At 33.9% G+C, this 13,801-nt stretch overlaps 2 protein-coding genes across 2 annotated transcripts; both read left to right on the top strand.

The window, feature by feature from the left end:
• Nucleotides 1-2,585: 2,585 nt before the first annotated feature.
• Nucleotides 2,586-5,234, top strand: LOC135744908 (immunoglobulin lambda-1 light chain-like). The gene is made up of 4 exons (XM_073814129.1): nucleotides 2,586-2,667; nucleotides 2,744-3,073; nucleotides 3,621-3,650; nucleotides 4,685-5,234. Exons 1-4 carry the CDS (start codon nucleotides 2,586-2,588, stop codon nucleotides 5,005-5,007), a joined length of 765 nt encoding a protein of 254 aa, XP_073670230.1. The 3' UTR covers nucleotides 5,008-5,234.
• Nucleotides 5,235-10,895: 5,661 nt separating this feature from the next.
• On the top strand, nucleotides 10,896-13,437 carry LOC135744955 (immunoglobulin lambda-1 light chain-like). Its single transcript, XM_073814165.1, has 4 exons — nucleotides 10,896-11,044; nucleotides 11,121-11,450; nucleotides 12,018-12,047; nucleotides 12,897-13,437. The coding sequence occupies exons 1-4, from the start codon at nucleotides 10,963-10,965 to the stop codon at nucleotides 13,214-13,216; spliced, it is 762 nt and encodes a 253-aa protein (XP_073670266.1). The 5' UTR covers nucleotides 10,896-10,962; the 3' UTR covers nucleotides 13,217-13,437.
• Nucleotides 13,438-13,801: the final 364 nt, after the last annotated feature.

The raw sequence follows: 13,801 nt of genomic DNA, 5'->3' as shown, positions 1-13,801 counted from the left end.
TTGTACGTTTGTAAAGCTGTAAATAAGTAAATAATTTACATATTAGTCCTGTCAAAACGTCGATATTGTACGTTTCAGTGTGTTTTAAACGTAAGTAAATGTACGTATTGTACAACCACACTGAAATGTAAAAATACACACATATTCTCATGAGATCACGTTGGTTTATTGCATAATTTATTTATCTGGGAATCATACCTTACATCACTAGAGGGCGCTCAAGCACTAATCTTACTTTACTGTATGCATTTTATCCAGTGTGACATACGGTCCCTTTTATCAGTTTGTGTGTTGTCTGAAATGATACCCATGATTTTCTGTCTGATCTACTGGAACAGTGTGTAGAATTAAACTATTTTGACTGTGGAAAATATTGAAATATTTAGAAATATTACAATTAGATTTATTAAACAGATTTGGACTTGATGATTGGTGCAAAACTGTTTTATTTAGTTAAACAGTGGTGAAATAACTCTACTCTGATATATGCATCAAGAAAACATGATAAAAACCTTATATACGTATATTATTGCCTGTAGGTTGACAGAAAAAAGTAAGGTAAATAAGGATAAAGCTTATGTCATGTTTATGATTTCTTGCGACTTGACAATGCCTGGTACTGTGTGTGTATGTGCGCTTGTGTGTATTTCCAGCATCATGATCAAGACATGAGCGAGACAAGTCTTAATTCCTGCAGCAGGTCGTGAGGGAAAAGACTGATATATGGGATAATGGAGGGGGATGGTTTGTCTGTATATTTTACAGATATATTTTACCAACATTGGCATAGTTTATAAAGTATACAAAGACAGATACTGTAAGAGACCTGCAGAGAGTTAAACGGTAAGTATTACAAGGTTGTCTGTAGTCACTTTTCCAGTTAGGTTGACTCAAAAAAAAAACATTTTGAGCAACTTGTCTACACAGCAAAATCCCCGGTGTTAAATTAACACCGGCTCGGTGTTTATATGGGTACCACCAGCAGGGTGTTAAAAGTAACACAGAAGCAGTGTTAGAGTTAATTAGATACTTTAGCAATCATTTGAGTGATTATTTGATTATTGAAGACACCTGGTGATAATGAGCAGAACTACAACTACAACTTCCAGCCACTGCCTTAGATAAAATCAACTGAAAAGACATCTCTCTTATTACAAACCAGACTGACTTTTGTCTACTTTTAAATTGTTTGGTCACCATTATGGTGATCAGTGGTTCCTTTAGTTGGGTGGGTTGACTCTTGTTTTTGCCATTGAGGTCTTTGCAACAGTGTTTATTAAACACATTATTTGTTTTGAACATTGTTAAAGCAAAGTTTATATAGATTCATAACAGAGATTATAGATTTAAGTAAATTGTTTACACAGTCAAAAAATTCAGTATTCGTAGAAAATTAGATGTTGATCAAATACATATTATTCTGCATTGGATTTCAGTAACATAGCTTTCCTCAGATCAAGCTTTTCAAATTGTATTGTTAAATACTTGCTGGAAATACTTTTTTGCCTCACGTGCAGATATCATGAATCACCCCATTAATCGGAATCATGGTGACAAACATAATGTTGCAAAGCATGCTGGGATCCATCATAGTATAAAACTCATAACTCCCATCATGCATTGCAACATAAATTATGTCACCATTGTTGTGATTAATGGGGTGGTTCATGATATCTGCACGTGAAGCAAAAAATTTACTTTCCAGCAAGTATTTAACAATAAAATTTGAAAAGCTTCATCTGAGGAAAGCTCTGTAAGTTAAAACCAATAGAGAATAATATATATTTGATCAACAATTTATTTTCTATGAATACTGAATTTTTTGACTGTGTAAACAATTTACTTAAATCTAAAATCGCTGTTACAAAAACTTGATAAACTATGCTTTAACAACCTTTGCAACAAATAATGTTTTCAATAAACACTGTTGCAAAGACCTCAAAGGCAGAAACAAGAGTCAACCCACCCAACTAAAGGAACCACAGATCACCATATTGGTGACCAAACAATTTCAAAGTAGACAAAAGTCAGTCTGGTTTGTAATAAGAGAGATGTCTTTTCAGTTGATTTTATCTAAGGCAGTGACTGGAAGTTGTAGTTGTAGTTCTGCTCATTATCACCAGGTGTCTTCAATAATAAAATAATCACTCAAATGATTGCTTAAGTATCTTATTAACTCTAACACTGCTTCGGTGTTACTTTTAACACCCTGCTGGTGGTACCCATATAAACACCGAGCCGGTGTTAATTTAACACCGGGGATTTTGCTGTGTACAAAGGTCCTTGGTGAGTCGTAAAGAGAAGAAAGAGTTTGAAGAGCATGTTTGTAGATGCAGGTCGGTCTGTTCTCATGAGAGAGTAAAGAGACAACAGTGAGAGATTATACACTAGTTTGAGTTTTGTGGGAGGAGCTTTTGATATTTTGCTCAGATAACATTTATTTGAAGATTGATGTTTGCAGGCAGACTGATGAAACTCTTTTGCTCTCTAGCAGGAAGTGAAGCTGATTGGCTGAATTTGAATGAACTTCCTTCTTTCAGAGTTTCTCTTCTTCAAAATCTCTATATGAGAATGAAATTGTCTTCATGTCTTCACTAAACTCAAACAGCTTCACAAACACAGACAAGATGCTGATAATATTCATCAATCTCTTCACTCTTCTCTCATGTAAGTTACACATTTCACTCTTAACATATTGATGTCATGGACATGAAATGAAGGATTTTCTCATTTGTTATTTCAGATGTCAGTTCAGCTAAAGTTGTCACACAAAAACCCTCAGTACTGACAGAAGAAAAAGGAAAATCTGTGACTATGGACTGTAATATAGGAAAATATGAGGGCTACTATGTTAACTGGTATAAACAGCTTCCAAATGCAGCTCCTCAGTATGTGTTGAGTTCCAGTGCTGATGGCTCTCCCGTTAGTTATGGTGACAGTTTTTCATCCAGCCGTTTCACATCTAAAAAAATATCAAATCTTGAGTATCAACTGATCATCAATAATGTAGATGTGAGAGATTCAGCTGTGTATTACTGTCAGACATGGGACAACTCTGTTAGTGAGGACGTATCACAATGATTCACATCATGACAAAAACCTCCTGACTGATCACAGTCACTTCTGAGAGCTGACAGACATTATTATTACTGTTCAAAACACATGAATAAAATATAAATTAGAAAGTATCAGTATAATTTAAAACACTATTAGTAAAATATGTGAAGAAAATCTGTATTTATAAAACACAAATCAAATCATAATAATTTAAACAGTAAAATCTTGTCCTGTAATTAAAATCCCCGTATATGAGTTACTCTTGATTTATAATAAACTCACTGAAGAAGTTTACTGAATGTGGCTCTGGATTATAAATTATGTAAACAGACTTATTTTTTAGTTTATTATAGAAATTTTAAACTTCAGCACATTCGTTTTTGTTGAGTTTTAACACAATTTTTTAAAATATTGAAATCACAAGTATGTTAAAATAATACTAAATTACTAAAGGATACAGATATGAGTTGAAGTTGAGTGACTGTTTCACTTCTGTTTGTATCACATCAGAGACTGAGGAGGTTTTTGTACGACTGAAGATCTGAAATCTATCACTGTGGTATTCGGACAAGGAACAAAACTCATTGTGACCGGTAAGTCATCTTTCTACTCACATACTAAGCTGTTTTTATATTTTAAATGTTTATAAAATACAAAAATGATATTTGATGCAATTGATTTTTTGGAGAAAGATTTTACTGTTTAATCAACACTTAAGGCTTCATGTGCATTTTTACTATTTATGTTTTATGGGCTTCCACTTGTTATTTTATATAAATTATCCAGAATTTATGTATTTTTGTAACACAATTAATGTTTAAATAGCACACAAACGTATCTGCTCTACATTTTAGCAGAGATGTTAGGTAATGTTGTGTTTGATTTAATCACCTGTTAAACATCAATGTTAATAACTAAATGATGGACACATTTATTCAGTTGTTTCAGTTCTCTTAAAAAATACAAAACCAACTAACCTGTTTAAATTAGTCCTAGAATGATAATAAATAATACATTTGGATGGGGTTGGGAATCAGATGGGTTTATTTAAAGGGGTCATATGATGAAAATGTTAGCATTGCCACTTTGTAGGTTTGAGCAAAAATGTGTTGTTTTGGGTGTGTTTTTTAAAATGCAAATGAGCGGATGAAGTGCAAACACTGATCACAATGATGGTGGTTTGTTGTAATTGAAACTCTATTGTGCTGTCAAGTCCAAAAATGTGTCGTTTTGGGTGTGTTTTTTAAAATGCAAATGAGCGGATGAAGTGCAAACACTGATCACAATGATGGTGGTTTGTTGTAATTCAAACTCAATTGTGCTGTCAAGTCCTTCCTTTCTCTTTCTTTCTCTCTGCACTAAACGGCAGTGCAGTGGTTGGAGAGTTCAGATTAAGGAGGCGGTATTATTCTAATAAGATATCCTTATGACATCATAATGAAAGCCAAATTTCAATGACCTATTTTTGCTCACACCTACAAAGTGGCAATGCTAACATTTTCATCATATGACCCCTTTAAATTAACTCAAACACAGTTATAACATAATATTTACATGCAGAACACTTCTTATTTAGTGATAAAGTGCATTTATTTCTTCATCTTTCTTCATGATTTGTGTTGTTTAGATTCAGGTGTTTCTCCTCCTGTTGTGAAGATTTTGCCTCCATCCAGTGAAGATGTGAGCTCCAGTAAAGTGACTCTGGTGTGTTTGATCAATGACATGTCTGTGGGATTTGCTGATGTGAGTTGGTTTGTGAATGGAAACTCAGTTACTGATGGCGTCTTCACCGGATCTGCTGAACAGCAGCCGAATGAGAAATTCAAGTTGAGCAGTTATTTAACCATTGAGAGATCAGAGTGGGAGAAAGACAAAGATCTCACATGTAAAGTGACTACTGCTGGAAAGATCACAAACACAAAGATCAAGAAATCTCAATGCAATGAATAAATAGCAAGTATATTGCCTTGTCCTTGTTTTTTAATCAAAAGTGTGTAGTAGAAAACAAAGATATAGGCAATATTTAAGAATTAATCTAAGTAGCTTAATTTCTTTGACAATATGTTTTATCTTGAAAAAATGTGGGAATTTCTTTATAAATTATCCTTGTACATTATTGTGCATTACAGTGTGTAGAACTAAACTATTTTGTCTGTGGAAAACTTTGAAATATTTAGAAATATTAAAATTAGATTTATGAAACAGATTTGGACTGCAAAATTGTTTTATTTAGTTAAACAGTAGTGGAATAACTGTAATGTGACATGTGCAGTGGTGTAGTCTACGTGATACGCAGGACTACGCCGTATACCCACTAGAAATTGTCAAGGATTTCCGTATACCCACTAAAAATAGCGTGAGGATGCATAACAGCATGGTTTTGTGACATTTCAAACTTTTAGTCATAATTTAGATGTGAAGCACTAACCATTTTCATGCTACACTTGCTACTTTAGCGGGTTTAAATGGATATACATAAGCTATATATTTGATGACTGACTTCCTGCCGAACTGCACGATCCGATTGGCGTATGAAATCAAATTACTAGCGGCGCTAGAGTGACTGGGGAGCAGACTGATGTGGCGCCACAAGAACCCACAGGCGAGTGACAACAAAGTAGCGCGAGAGCGATTCCAGTTATCACATGGAGAAATCTGCTTTGAATCGCTCTCGCGGTACTTTGACATCACCAAGAGGTCTGCTTAGTGCCAAATGAAGTCGAACCTACAGTGTAGCTGCTCACCCGACACTGTAAACAAACAGTCCGTGGAGAAGTGAACGAGAGTTATCCGGAGAGTTAACAACGCACATGTGAGTAAACAACATTTAAATCATCAGTCCAGTTTAATACTTTATCTGGAGGTAAGGTTTCAAGTGCAATAAAATAAGCCCGTTTATGTCCTGATGGTTTCAGCATGCTTGTGCTTCACAGTGTTAAACTTCCCTTCTCTGTGTTCATTTATATATCTACGTTCAAGATGTATATGATCTTAAACTTCTGTGAGGAAAATCATGTCTGCGCTGATGTTCAGTTCAGACTTGCAAATTAAATATTTTTAGACAATGCTTGTATTATATGCAAAAAATAAGCTTTTTATATCAATGACTATGCAATTTTAAAGGGGTCATATGATGAAAATGTTAGCATTGCCACTTTGTAGGTTTGAGCAAAAATGTGTCGTTTTGGGTGTGTTTTTTAAAATGCAAATGAGCGGATGAAGTGCAAACACTGATCACAATGATGGTGGTTTGTTGTAATTGAAACTCTATTGTGCTGTCAAGTCCAAAAATGTGTCGTTTTGGGTGTGTTTTTTAAAATGCAAATGAGCGGATGAAGTGCAAACACTGATCACAATGATGGTGATTTGTTGTAATTCAAACTCTATTGTGCTGTCAAGTCCTTCCTTTCTCTTTCTTTCTCTCTGCACTAAACGGCAGTGCAGTGGTTGGAGAGTTCAGATTAAGGAGGCGGTATTATTCTAATAAGATATCCTTATGACATCATAATGAAAGCCAAATTTCAATGACCTATTTTTGCTCACACCTACAAAGTGGCAATGCTAACATTTTCATCATATGACCCCTTTAAAGGAACAGTATGTAGGATTGTGGCTTAAACTGGTATTGCAATCACAAAACGTGTGGCTAAAACTGGTACTGCAATCACACAGCTGGTGGCCAATATACCAAACGACAACATAAACATCAGTTGAGGGCTGCAAATCCACTTTTTAAATGACAATATCCTGGCCGGACCGCTGTTGTGAGTGATATAAGTATTTGAAATGAAAATGATTTCTTAATGTCTAGTGACTTTCAGGGCCATTTAATGATTAATTGATATAAATTTCTTACATACTGTTCCTTTAATTATTAGAATTTGCTGTATTAGAGTTAATTCATGGTCATTTTAAATGTGTATTAATTAAAAAAATTTACACCATTAAATTACACATGGTAATGTTATCAATAGTTATGCATGTGTTAGCCACGGATTGAAGATTGTAAACAGTTTATTTAATTTTAATTAACAGTTGAGTAAGTTTTGGCCCCGAGTTAGATGTTGATTAACACTAAACCAGTCTAAAAATCAGTCCAGTTTCCCTAGCCGTAAACCCATTGGCTGTTAAACTCTTTTTTTTTTCTTATAATAAACTGACATGTTGATAACACATTCAGTTTATGTGTTTATGAGTACACTTTTTAGAATGCTCTGTTACATGAAGATCCATACTGTATGCATCTGTGAGTGTGGTGGTGTGTTGCGCTGGGACGAGTGAGCATAAGGGTGAGAGGGAAAAATCAGAGTATACTCACTACAAAAATCTAGACTACACCACTGGACATGTGCATCAAGAAAACATGATAAAAACATGATGCAACATATATATTATTTTTTTGTAGGTCGACAGAAAAAAATTATGTGGTAAATAAGGGTAAAGTTTATGTTATGTTTATGATTTCTTGCGACTAGACAATGCCTGGTACTGTATGTGTATGTGCGCTTGTGTGTATTTCCAGCATCATGAGCGAGACATGCCTTAATTCCTGCAACAGCTCATGAGGGAAAAGACTGAGATATGAGATAATGGAAGGGGATGGTTTTGTGCGAAAATGGTTTAAAAAACAGAAAACAAATGAGAAAACAATAAATAAAACGTCACGAAACGATTCGCCATATAAGTGAATGGGAAGGACTGGCGTATCATATGCACGCAAAATCGGAATTTGGCGTATCTATTGCACGATAATCACACTGCGTGTCATTTGTACGCATCTTGGTGAGAACGGGTAGCAAGGTATACTTTACAGCAGTGTTTCCCAACCCTGGTCCTCGGGCACCCCCTTCCAGAAAGTTTAAGGGTATATTCACACCAGGGAAGTCCGCTAGTTCACTTGCTTTTGGTTTTTATTTATTGGTGCTGTTCACATTCACACTGCCCTTTTTAAAGTGAACCAAAATTTGTAAACAAAACCACATGTGTATTAAGGTCATTCATTCATTGGACAGAAATTATCAGGTGGGGGAAAGCAGGAAGAGCAAAATAATAGAGATAATTTTTAATGCAATATTTGTTCTGTTACTGATTTGGTGATATCAGCAGGTAAACCAAATTACCGACACTATATTGAGAAGCACACAATTTAATTTCATCTAAACGATATTATATTATTATATATTATATATATTTTGTAAAGACAGCATGTTCTGACAGTTGTGCTGTGCAGAAGATGTGTCAGGTATAAAGTTATAAGGCTTTTGCGGCGCACAGATAGAGAGATGAGCTGTATACGCGGCTTTCGTTATTCATACAAATATAGCTATTCAGATTGTTCAAACACAATTATTTCAGTCCCTCCAGGATTTCGCGATTTACGCATGTTCTGACAGTTGTGCTGTGCAGAAGATGTGTCAGGTATAAAGTTATAAGGCTTTTGCGGCGCACAGATAGAGAGATGCGCTGTATACGCGGCTTTCGTTATTCATACAAATATAGCTATTCAGATTGTTCAAACACAATTATTTCAGTCCCTCCAGGATTTCGCGATTTATTTTTGTGATTTTTGCGATGCAGTAACTGCGTGGCAGTAATTTCCAGAAATTTGTGCAAAAATAGATATTTTTCTCTCCAATACGATACCAATGCTTGTATAATATTAAATGAGAAGTTCTCAAGTAATTAAATAATAAGTAAACAGTCAGTGATATAATAAGAGCAGAGAAACAAAATGAAAATATGAAAAATAAATACAACCTCAGATACACAGGAAAATCCCCAGTGTTAAATTAACTCTACCAGTGTTAAATCAACACTATTTGGTGTTTATATAATCCACACCAAGATCGGTGTTAAAAAAGACTGGTGTTAAAAATATAACTCTGAATCAGTGTTAAAGTTAATGAAATAATGAAGTGATGATTAAGACTTAATGGTGAACACCTGCTGGTCATTCCGTGTCAAATCAATTACATTTTGGACATTTTCCTGTCTCTACATTTTTATTTTGATGACTCGTTTTCTGGAGGAAATAATACTAAAATAATGAATAAAGACAAATTATTAAATGCAATAGATGAATACTGTTGGGTGTATGCCTCCAAAAGCTGCAATCTTTCACATTTGCCTCTCTATCAGCATCTCTGTTTAAAAAATTAAAATGATAACTTGCAGAGTAATTTTCTAAATGGATAAGTTTAACTTCTAAACAGCTGTCAGAACAACATACAAGTGCTCAACTATTCCAGCATCCACACGCGTGATTTAGTAGACAAATCGGGTGGCACAGTGGCTCAGTGGATAGCACTGTTGCCTCACAGCAAGAAGGTCCATGGTTTGAGCCCCGGCTAGGGCAGGTGGCCTTTCTGTGTGGAGTTTCTGCATGTTCTCCCTGTGACAGCGTGGGTTTCCTCCCACAGGCCCAAAACACGCAAGTTAGGCAAATCGGAGATACCAAATTGTCCCTCCCCCAACCTGTGTATGTATCAACTTGTGTATGGATTAACTGGTTCTCGCCATGAATATAGCCGTAGATGCTGGAATGGCGTTAAGAAATGAAGAAGAAGTAGACAAATCTTCTTTCTGACGTGATGTAATCACAGAATGTATCACATTAAATCTTAAGTTTGTGTTTGTTTGTTTGTTGTAATGCTTTAGTATTTTTTATTTTTTTTGCTTAAGAGAGACATCATGATTTCTGATACAAATCTCAACGATGGTGACAGTTAATGGTAAGAAAGTTGTTAAAATTTTGTCATGTTGCAATGCATGATGGGAGTTATGAATGAGTTTTCTACAATCCCGGTACCCAGAATGCATTGCGGCATGAAGCTTTGTTGTTGATTGTCACCATGATTGTGTTTTATAGGCTGATTGTTGATGTCTCATTGTGTCTGTCTAACACCACAGATTAGATTTGGGTAAACAATATTTAACTCTTCAGGGTATGTGGATTTTACAGGACTGTTGGATTTCATGGGAGCTTCTAAGGGTTGGCAGAATGTAAAATTATACACTTATATTCAGTGATTATTTTTTTGTTGTATGAGATCATTAAATCATAACACTTATACTTTCACAATAAATAACATAGTAACAGTTTAAAACTTGATTTCTATCATCGTCCTCTGCTCCAACAGATGTGTTTTATAAACACACTGCCATAATGAGCAGAAGATAACTAATACTAAACTTTAAGACCCAAGTAACCAACTAAAGGAAACACTAATCGGCACAATGGTGACTAACTTTACTCACCAGATTTTCAGCAGTTCTTTAGAAGTTAAACTTATCATCCATGTAACTCTGCAAGCAAGTTGTAATTTTAGTTTTCTAACAGAGATGATGATAGTGTTCATTGAACTCTAGTCATTTTGTCTATTGCATTTAATATTTTGGCCTTCTTCAACATTTTATTATTACTTTCTCCAGAAAAAGAGTCAACAAAATAAAAAAATAAAGACAGGAACAATTCCAAAATTAAGTTGATTTAACACGGAATGACCAGCAGGTATTTACCATTAATGACTCAATCACTTCATTATCTTATTAACTTTAAGACTGATTTAGTGTTTTTTTAACACCAATCTTGGTGTGGATTATATAAACACCAAGCAGTGTTAATTTAACACTGGGGATTTTGCTGTGCATGGAAGTTGCCATTTTGCACTACCATGTTTCTACAGCAGCCCCTAAACGGAGCTCTCATCTCTATCTCAGACGATGACATGTTTGTTTGATTTGATTTTACATCACATTTATTTGAAGATTGATGTTTGCAGGGAGAATGATGAAACTCTTTTGCTCTCTAGCAGGAAGTGAAGCTGATTGGCTGAATTTTAATGAACTTCCTTCTTTCAGAGTTTCTCTTCCTCAAAATCTCTATATGAGAATCAAATTGTCTTCATGTCTTTACTAAACTCAAACAGCTTCACAAACACAGACAAGATGCTGATAATATTCATCAATCTCTTCACTCTTCTCTCATGTAAGTTACACATTTCACTTTTAACATATTGATGTCATGGACATGAAATGAAGGATTTTCTCATTTGTTATTTCAGGTGTCAGTTCAGCTAAAGTCGTCACACAAAAACCCTCAGTACTGACACAAGAAAAAGGAAAATCTGTGACTATGGACTGTAATATAGGAAAATATCAGGGCAACTATGTTCCTTGGTATAAACAGCTTCCAAATGCAGCTCCTCAGTATGTGTTGAGACACCATCCTTCTCATAGCTCTCCTGACGAGTATGGTGCCAGTTTTTCATCCAGCCGTTTCACATCTAAAAAAATGTCAGATCTTGACTATCAGCTGATCATCAATAATGTAGATGTGAGAGATTCAGCTGTGTATTACTGTTACAACTGGGATGACTCTGGTGAAGGCGTATCACAGTGATTCACATCATGACAAAAACCTCCTCACTGTTCACAGTCACTTCTGAGAGCTGACTGACATATTATAACTGATTAAAACACATGAATAAAATATTATTTAGAAAGTATCAGTATAATTTATGACAGTTTTCTTGTTTTATATACTTTTATTATATATTACAGATGATTATTTAACAACAGGCTATTATTGGAAATATGTGAAGGTTGACTGGAAAAATAATGAAACAAAAATCAAATCATAATAATATAAAAAGTCAATTCATGACTTCAAATACAAATCACTGTTTCTTTACAGCGTTACTCTTTATTTATAATAAACTCACTGAAGTGCTGATGTGACTCTGGATTATAAATAATGTAAAAAATGTCAACAGTTTGTGTTGAGATTTAATGATTATAAAACAAGTGTTTAAATCACAAGTATGTTAAAGTAATATTAAATAACTAAAGGACACAGAGATTAGATGAAGTTGAGTGACTGTTTCACTTCTGTTTGTATCTCATCAGAGACTGAGGAGGTTTTTGTACGACTGAAGATCTGAAATCTATCACTGTGGTATTCGGACAAGGAACAAAACTCATTGTGACCGGTAAGTCATCTTTCTACTCACATACTAAGCTGTTTTTATATGTATTTATATAAATGAAGAGACATTTTCATAAAATAAAATAAAAATGATTTCTATCTGTTTTTGGTGCAATACATTTTGTAGAAACATTTTACTGCTTAATCAACACTAAGAAAGCCTTCATGTGCATTTTTACCTGAATTTATGCTTTATAAATCCAGTATTTATGTATTTTTGTAACGTAAAGGATGTTTTTAACAGCACACAAATTTATCTGCTTTACATTTAGGAACACTGTAAAAATTGACAGCATTTTTGTCAAATCAATACATATTTTTATGTTAATTTAACTTACATTTTAACTTGAATTTATAAATTATGTCAACTTTTTAAGCCAGAACTTAGAAAAGTAGGTTGAATTGACCAAGTTGTTTTAACTTCGTGCTGCATTTTTTTCAATGCAGTGTTCAATGATAGTTAAAGTTTTGTAAAACTTAATCAACTGTTAAACATCAATGTTAATAACAAAAATTATGATTGCATAAATTTACAGTTGTTCCAGTTCTCTAGAAATAAATCTTTAGAAAACCAATTAACCTGTTTAAATAAGTCAAGTACAAGATCAATAATAAATTTGGATTGAGATGGATTTACTTAAATTTACGCTTTTTCATTACAAACATTTTGAGGCTTTCAAACGCAGTTATTAAATATTGTTTACAGAATATTAAATAGTAAATTTATCAATTAAACTTGATCTTTAATCTGTAGAGACTCTAATGTTGTGAAATATAAAATGTTAAACAGCTTAAACACTTCTTATTCTGTGATAAAGTGCATTTATCTTTCTTTATGATTTGTGTTGTGTAGATTCAGGTGTTTCTCCTCCTGTTGTGAAGATTTTTCCTCCATCCAGTGAAGATGTGAGCTCCAGTAAAGTGACTCTGGTGTGTTTGATCAATGACATGTCTGTGGGATTTGCTGATGTGAGTTGGTTTGTGAATGGAAACTCAGTTACTGATGGCGTCTTCACCGGATCTGCTGAACAGCAGCCGAATGAGAAATTCAAGTTGAGCAGTTATTTAACCATTGAGAGATCAGAGTGGGAGAAAGACAAAGATATCACATGTAAAGTGACTGCTGCTGGAAAGATCACAAACACAAAGATCAAGAAATCTGAATGCAATTAATAAATGCCAAGTATACTGCCTTGTCCTTGTTTTTGTAGTTTTTTTTTTTTCAAAAGTGTGTAGTAGAAAACAAAGATATAGGCAATATTTAAGAATTAATCTGAGAAGCTTAATTTCTCTGGCAATATGTTTTGTCTTAAAAAAATGTGGGAATTTCTTTATAAATTATCCTTGTACATTATTGTGCTTTTTGATCTGAAATAAACTGCATAATTCATAAACTGCTTTCTTACTGATTTTTATAGAAAACTGATGTTAACATAGGCTACCCGAAAAATTCAATTTCATTTTCAGTTTATTTTTCAAACTTGATTTTTTTTTAGTTACACAGCAAATGTGCTAAATAAGTACTGTAAAAGACTCCATAAAAGCTTTAATATTTAGTACTAAACTAAAACACGTCTGCGATGTGGGTGAAGTGAACTACTCTCTTCAGTCTTCATACAAACTGTAATGTTCATCACTTAATAAGTAAAAAAACGTAATAATGTGTCTTTATGCCGAAATTATTATAATAATTATTAAAATAATCTTGTAATTACAGATTAGATTTAAAAATTAAATACTGGCATACTTTATTCTCTG

This window comes from Paramisgurnus dabryanus, chromosome 3 (assembly GCF_030506205.2).
Source record: "Paramisgurnus dabryanus chromosome 3, PD_genome_1.1, whole genome shotgun sequence".
Classification (NCBI taxonomy): Eukaryota; Metazoa; Chordata; class Actinopteri; order Cypriniformes; family Cobitidae; genus Paramisgurnus; species Paramisgurnus dabryanus.
Note: the sequence above shows the minus strand (reverse complement) of the source record. Positions and strands in the feature narration are given on the sequence as shown.

Excerpts from the sequence above, each read along its gene's own strand:
- LOC135744908 (XM_073814129.1), top strand. The coding sequence starts at position 2,586 with ATGTCTTCACTAAACTCAAACAGCTTCACAAACACAGACAAGATGCTG. Across the intron at positions 2,668-2,743 it reads TCTCTTCACTCTTCTCTCAT|ATGTCAGTTCAGCTAAAGTT; the intron begins GTAAGTTACACA and ends TTGTTATTTCAG. Across the intron at positions 3,651-4,684 it reads AACAAAACTCATTGTGACCG|ATTCAGGTGTTTCTCCTCCT; the intron begins GTAAGTCATCTT and ends TGTGTTGTTTAG.
- LOC135744955 (XM_073814165.1), top strand. The coding sequence starts at position 10,963 with ATGTCTTTACTAAACTCAAACAGCTTCACAAACACAGACAAGATGCTG. Across the intron at positions 11,045-11,120 it reads TCTCTTCACTCTTCTCTCAT|GTGTCAGTTCAGCTAAAGTC; the intron begins GTAAGTTACACA and ends TTGTTATTTCAG. Across the intron at positions 12,048-12,896 it reads AACAAAACTCATTGTGACCG|ATTCAGGTGTTTCTCCTCCT; the intron begins GTAAGTCATCTT and ends TGTGTTGTGTAG.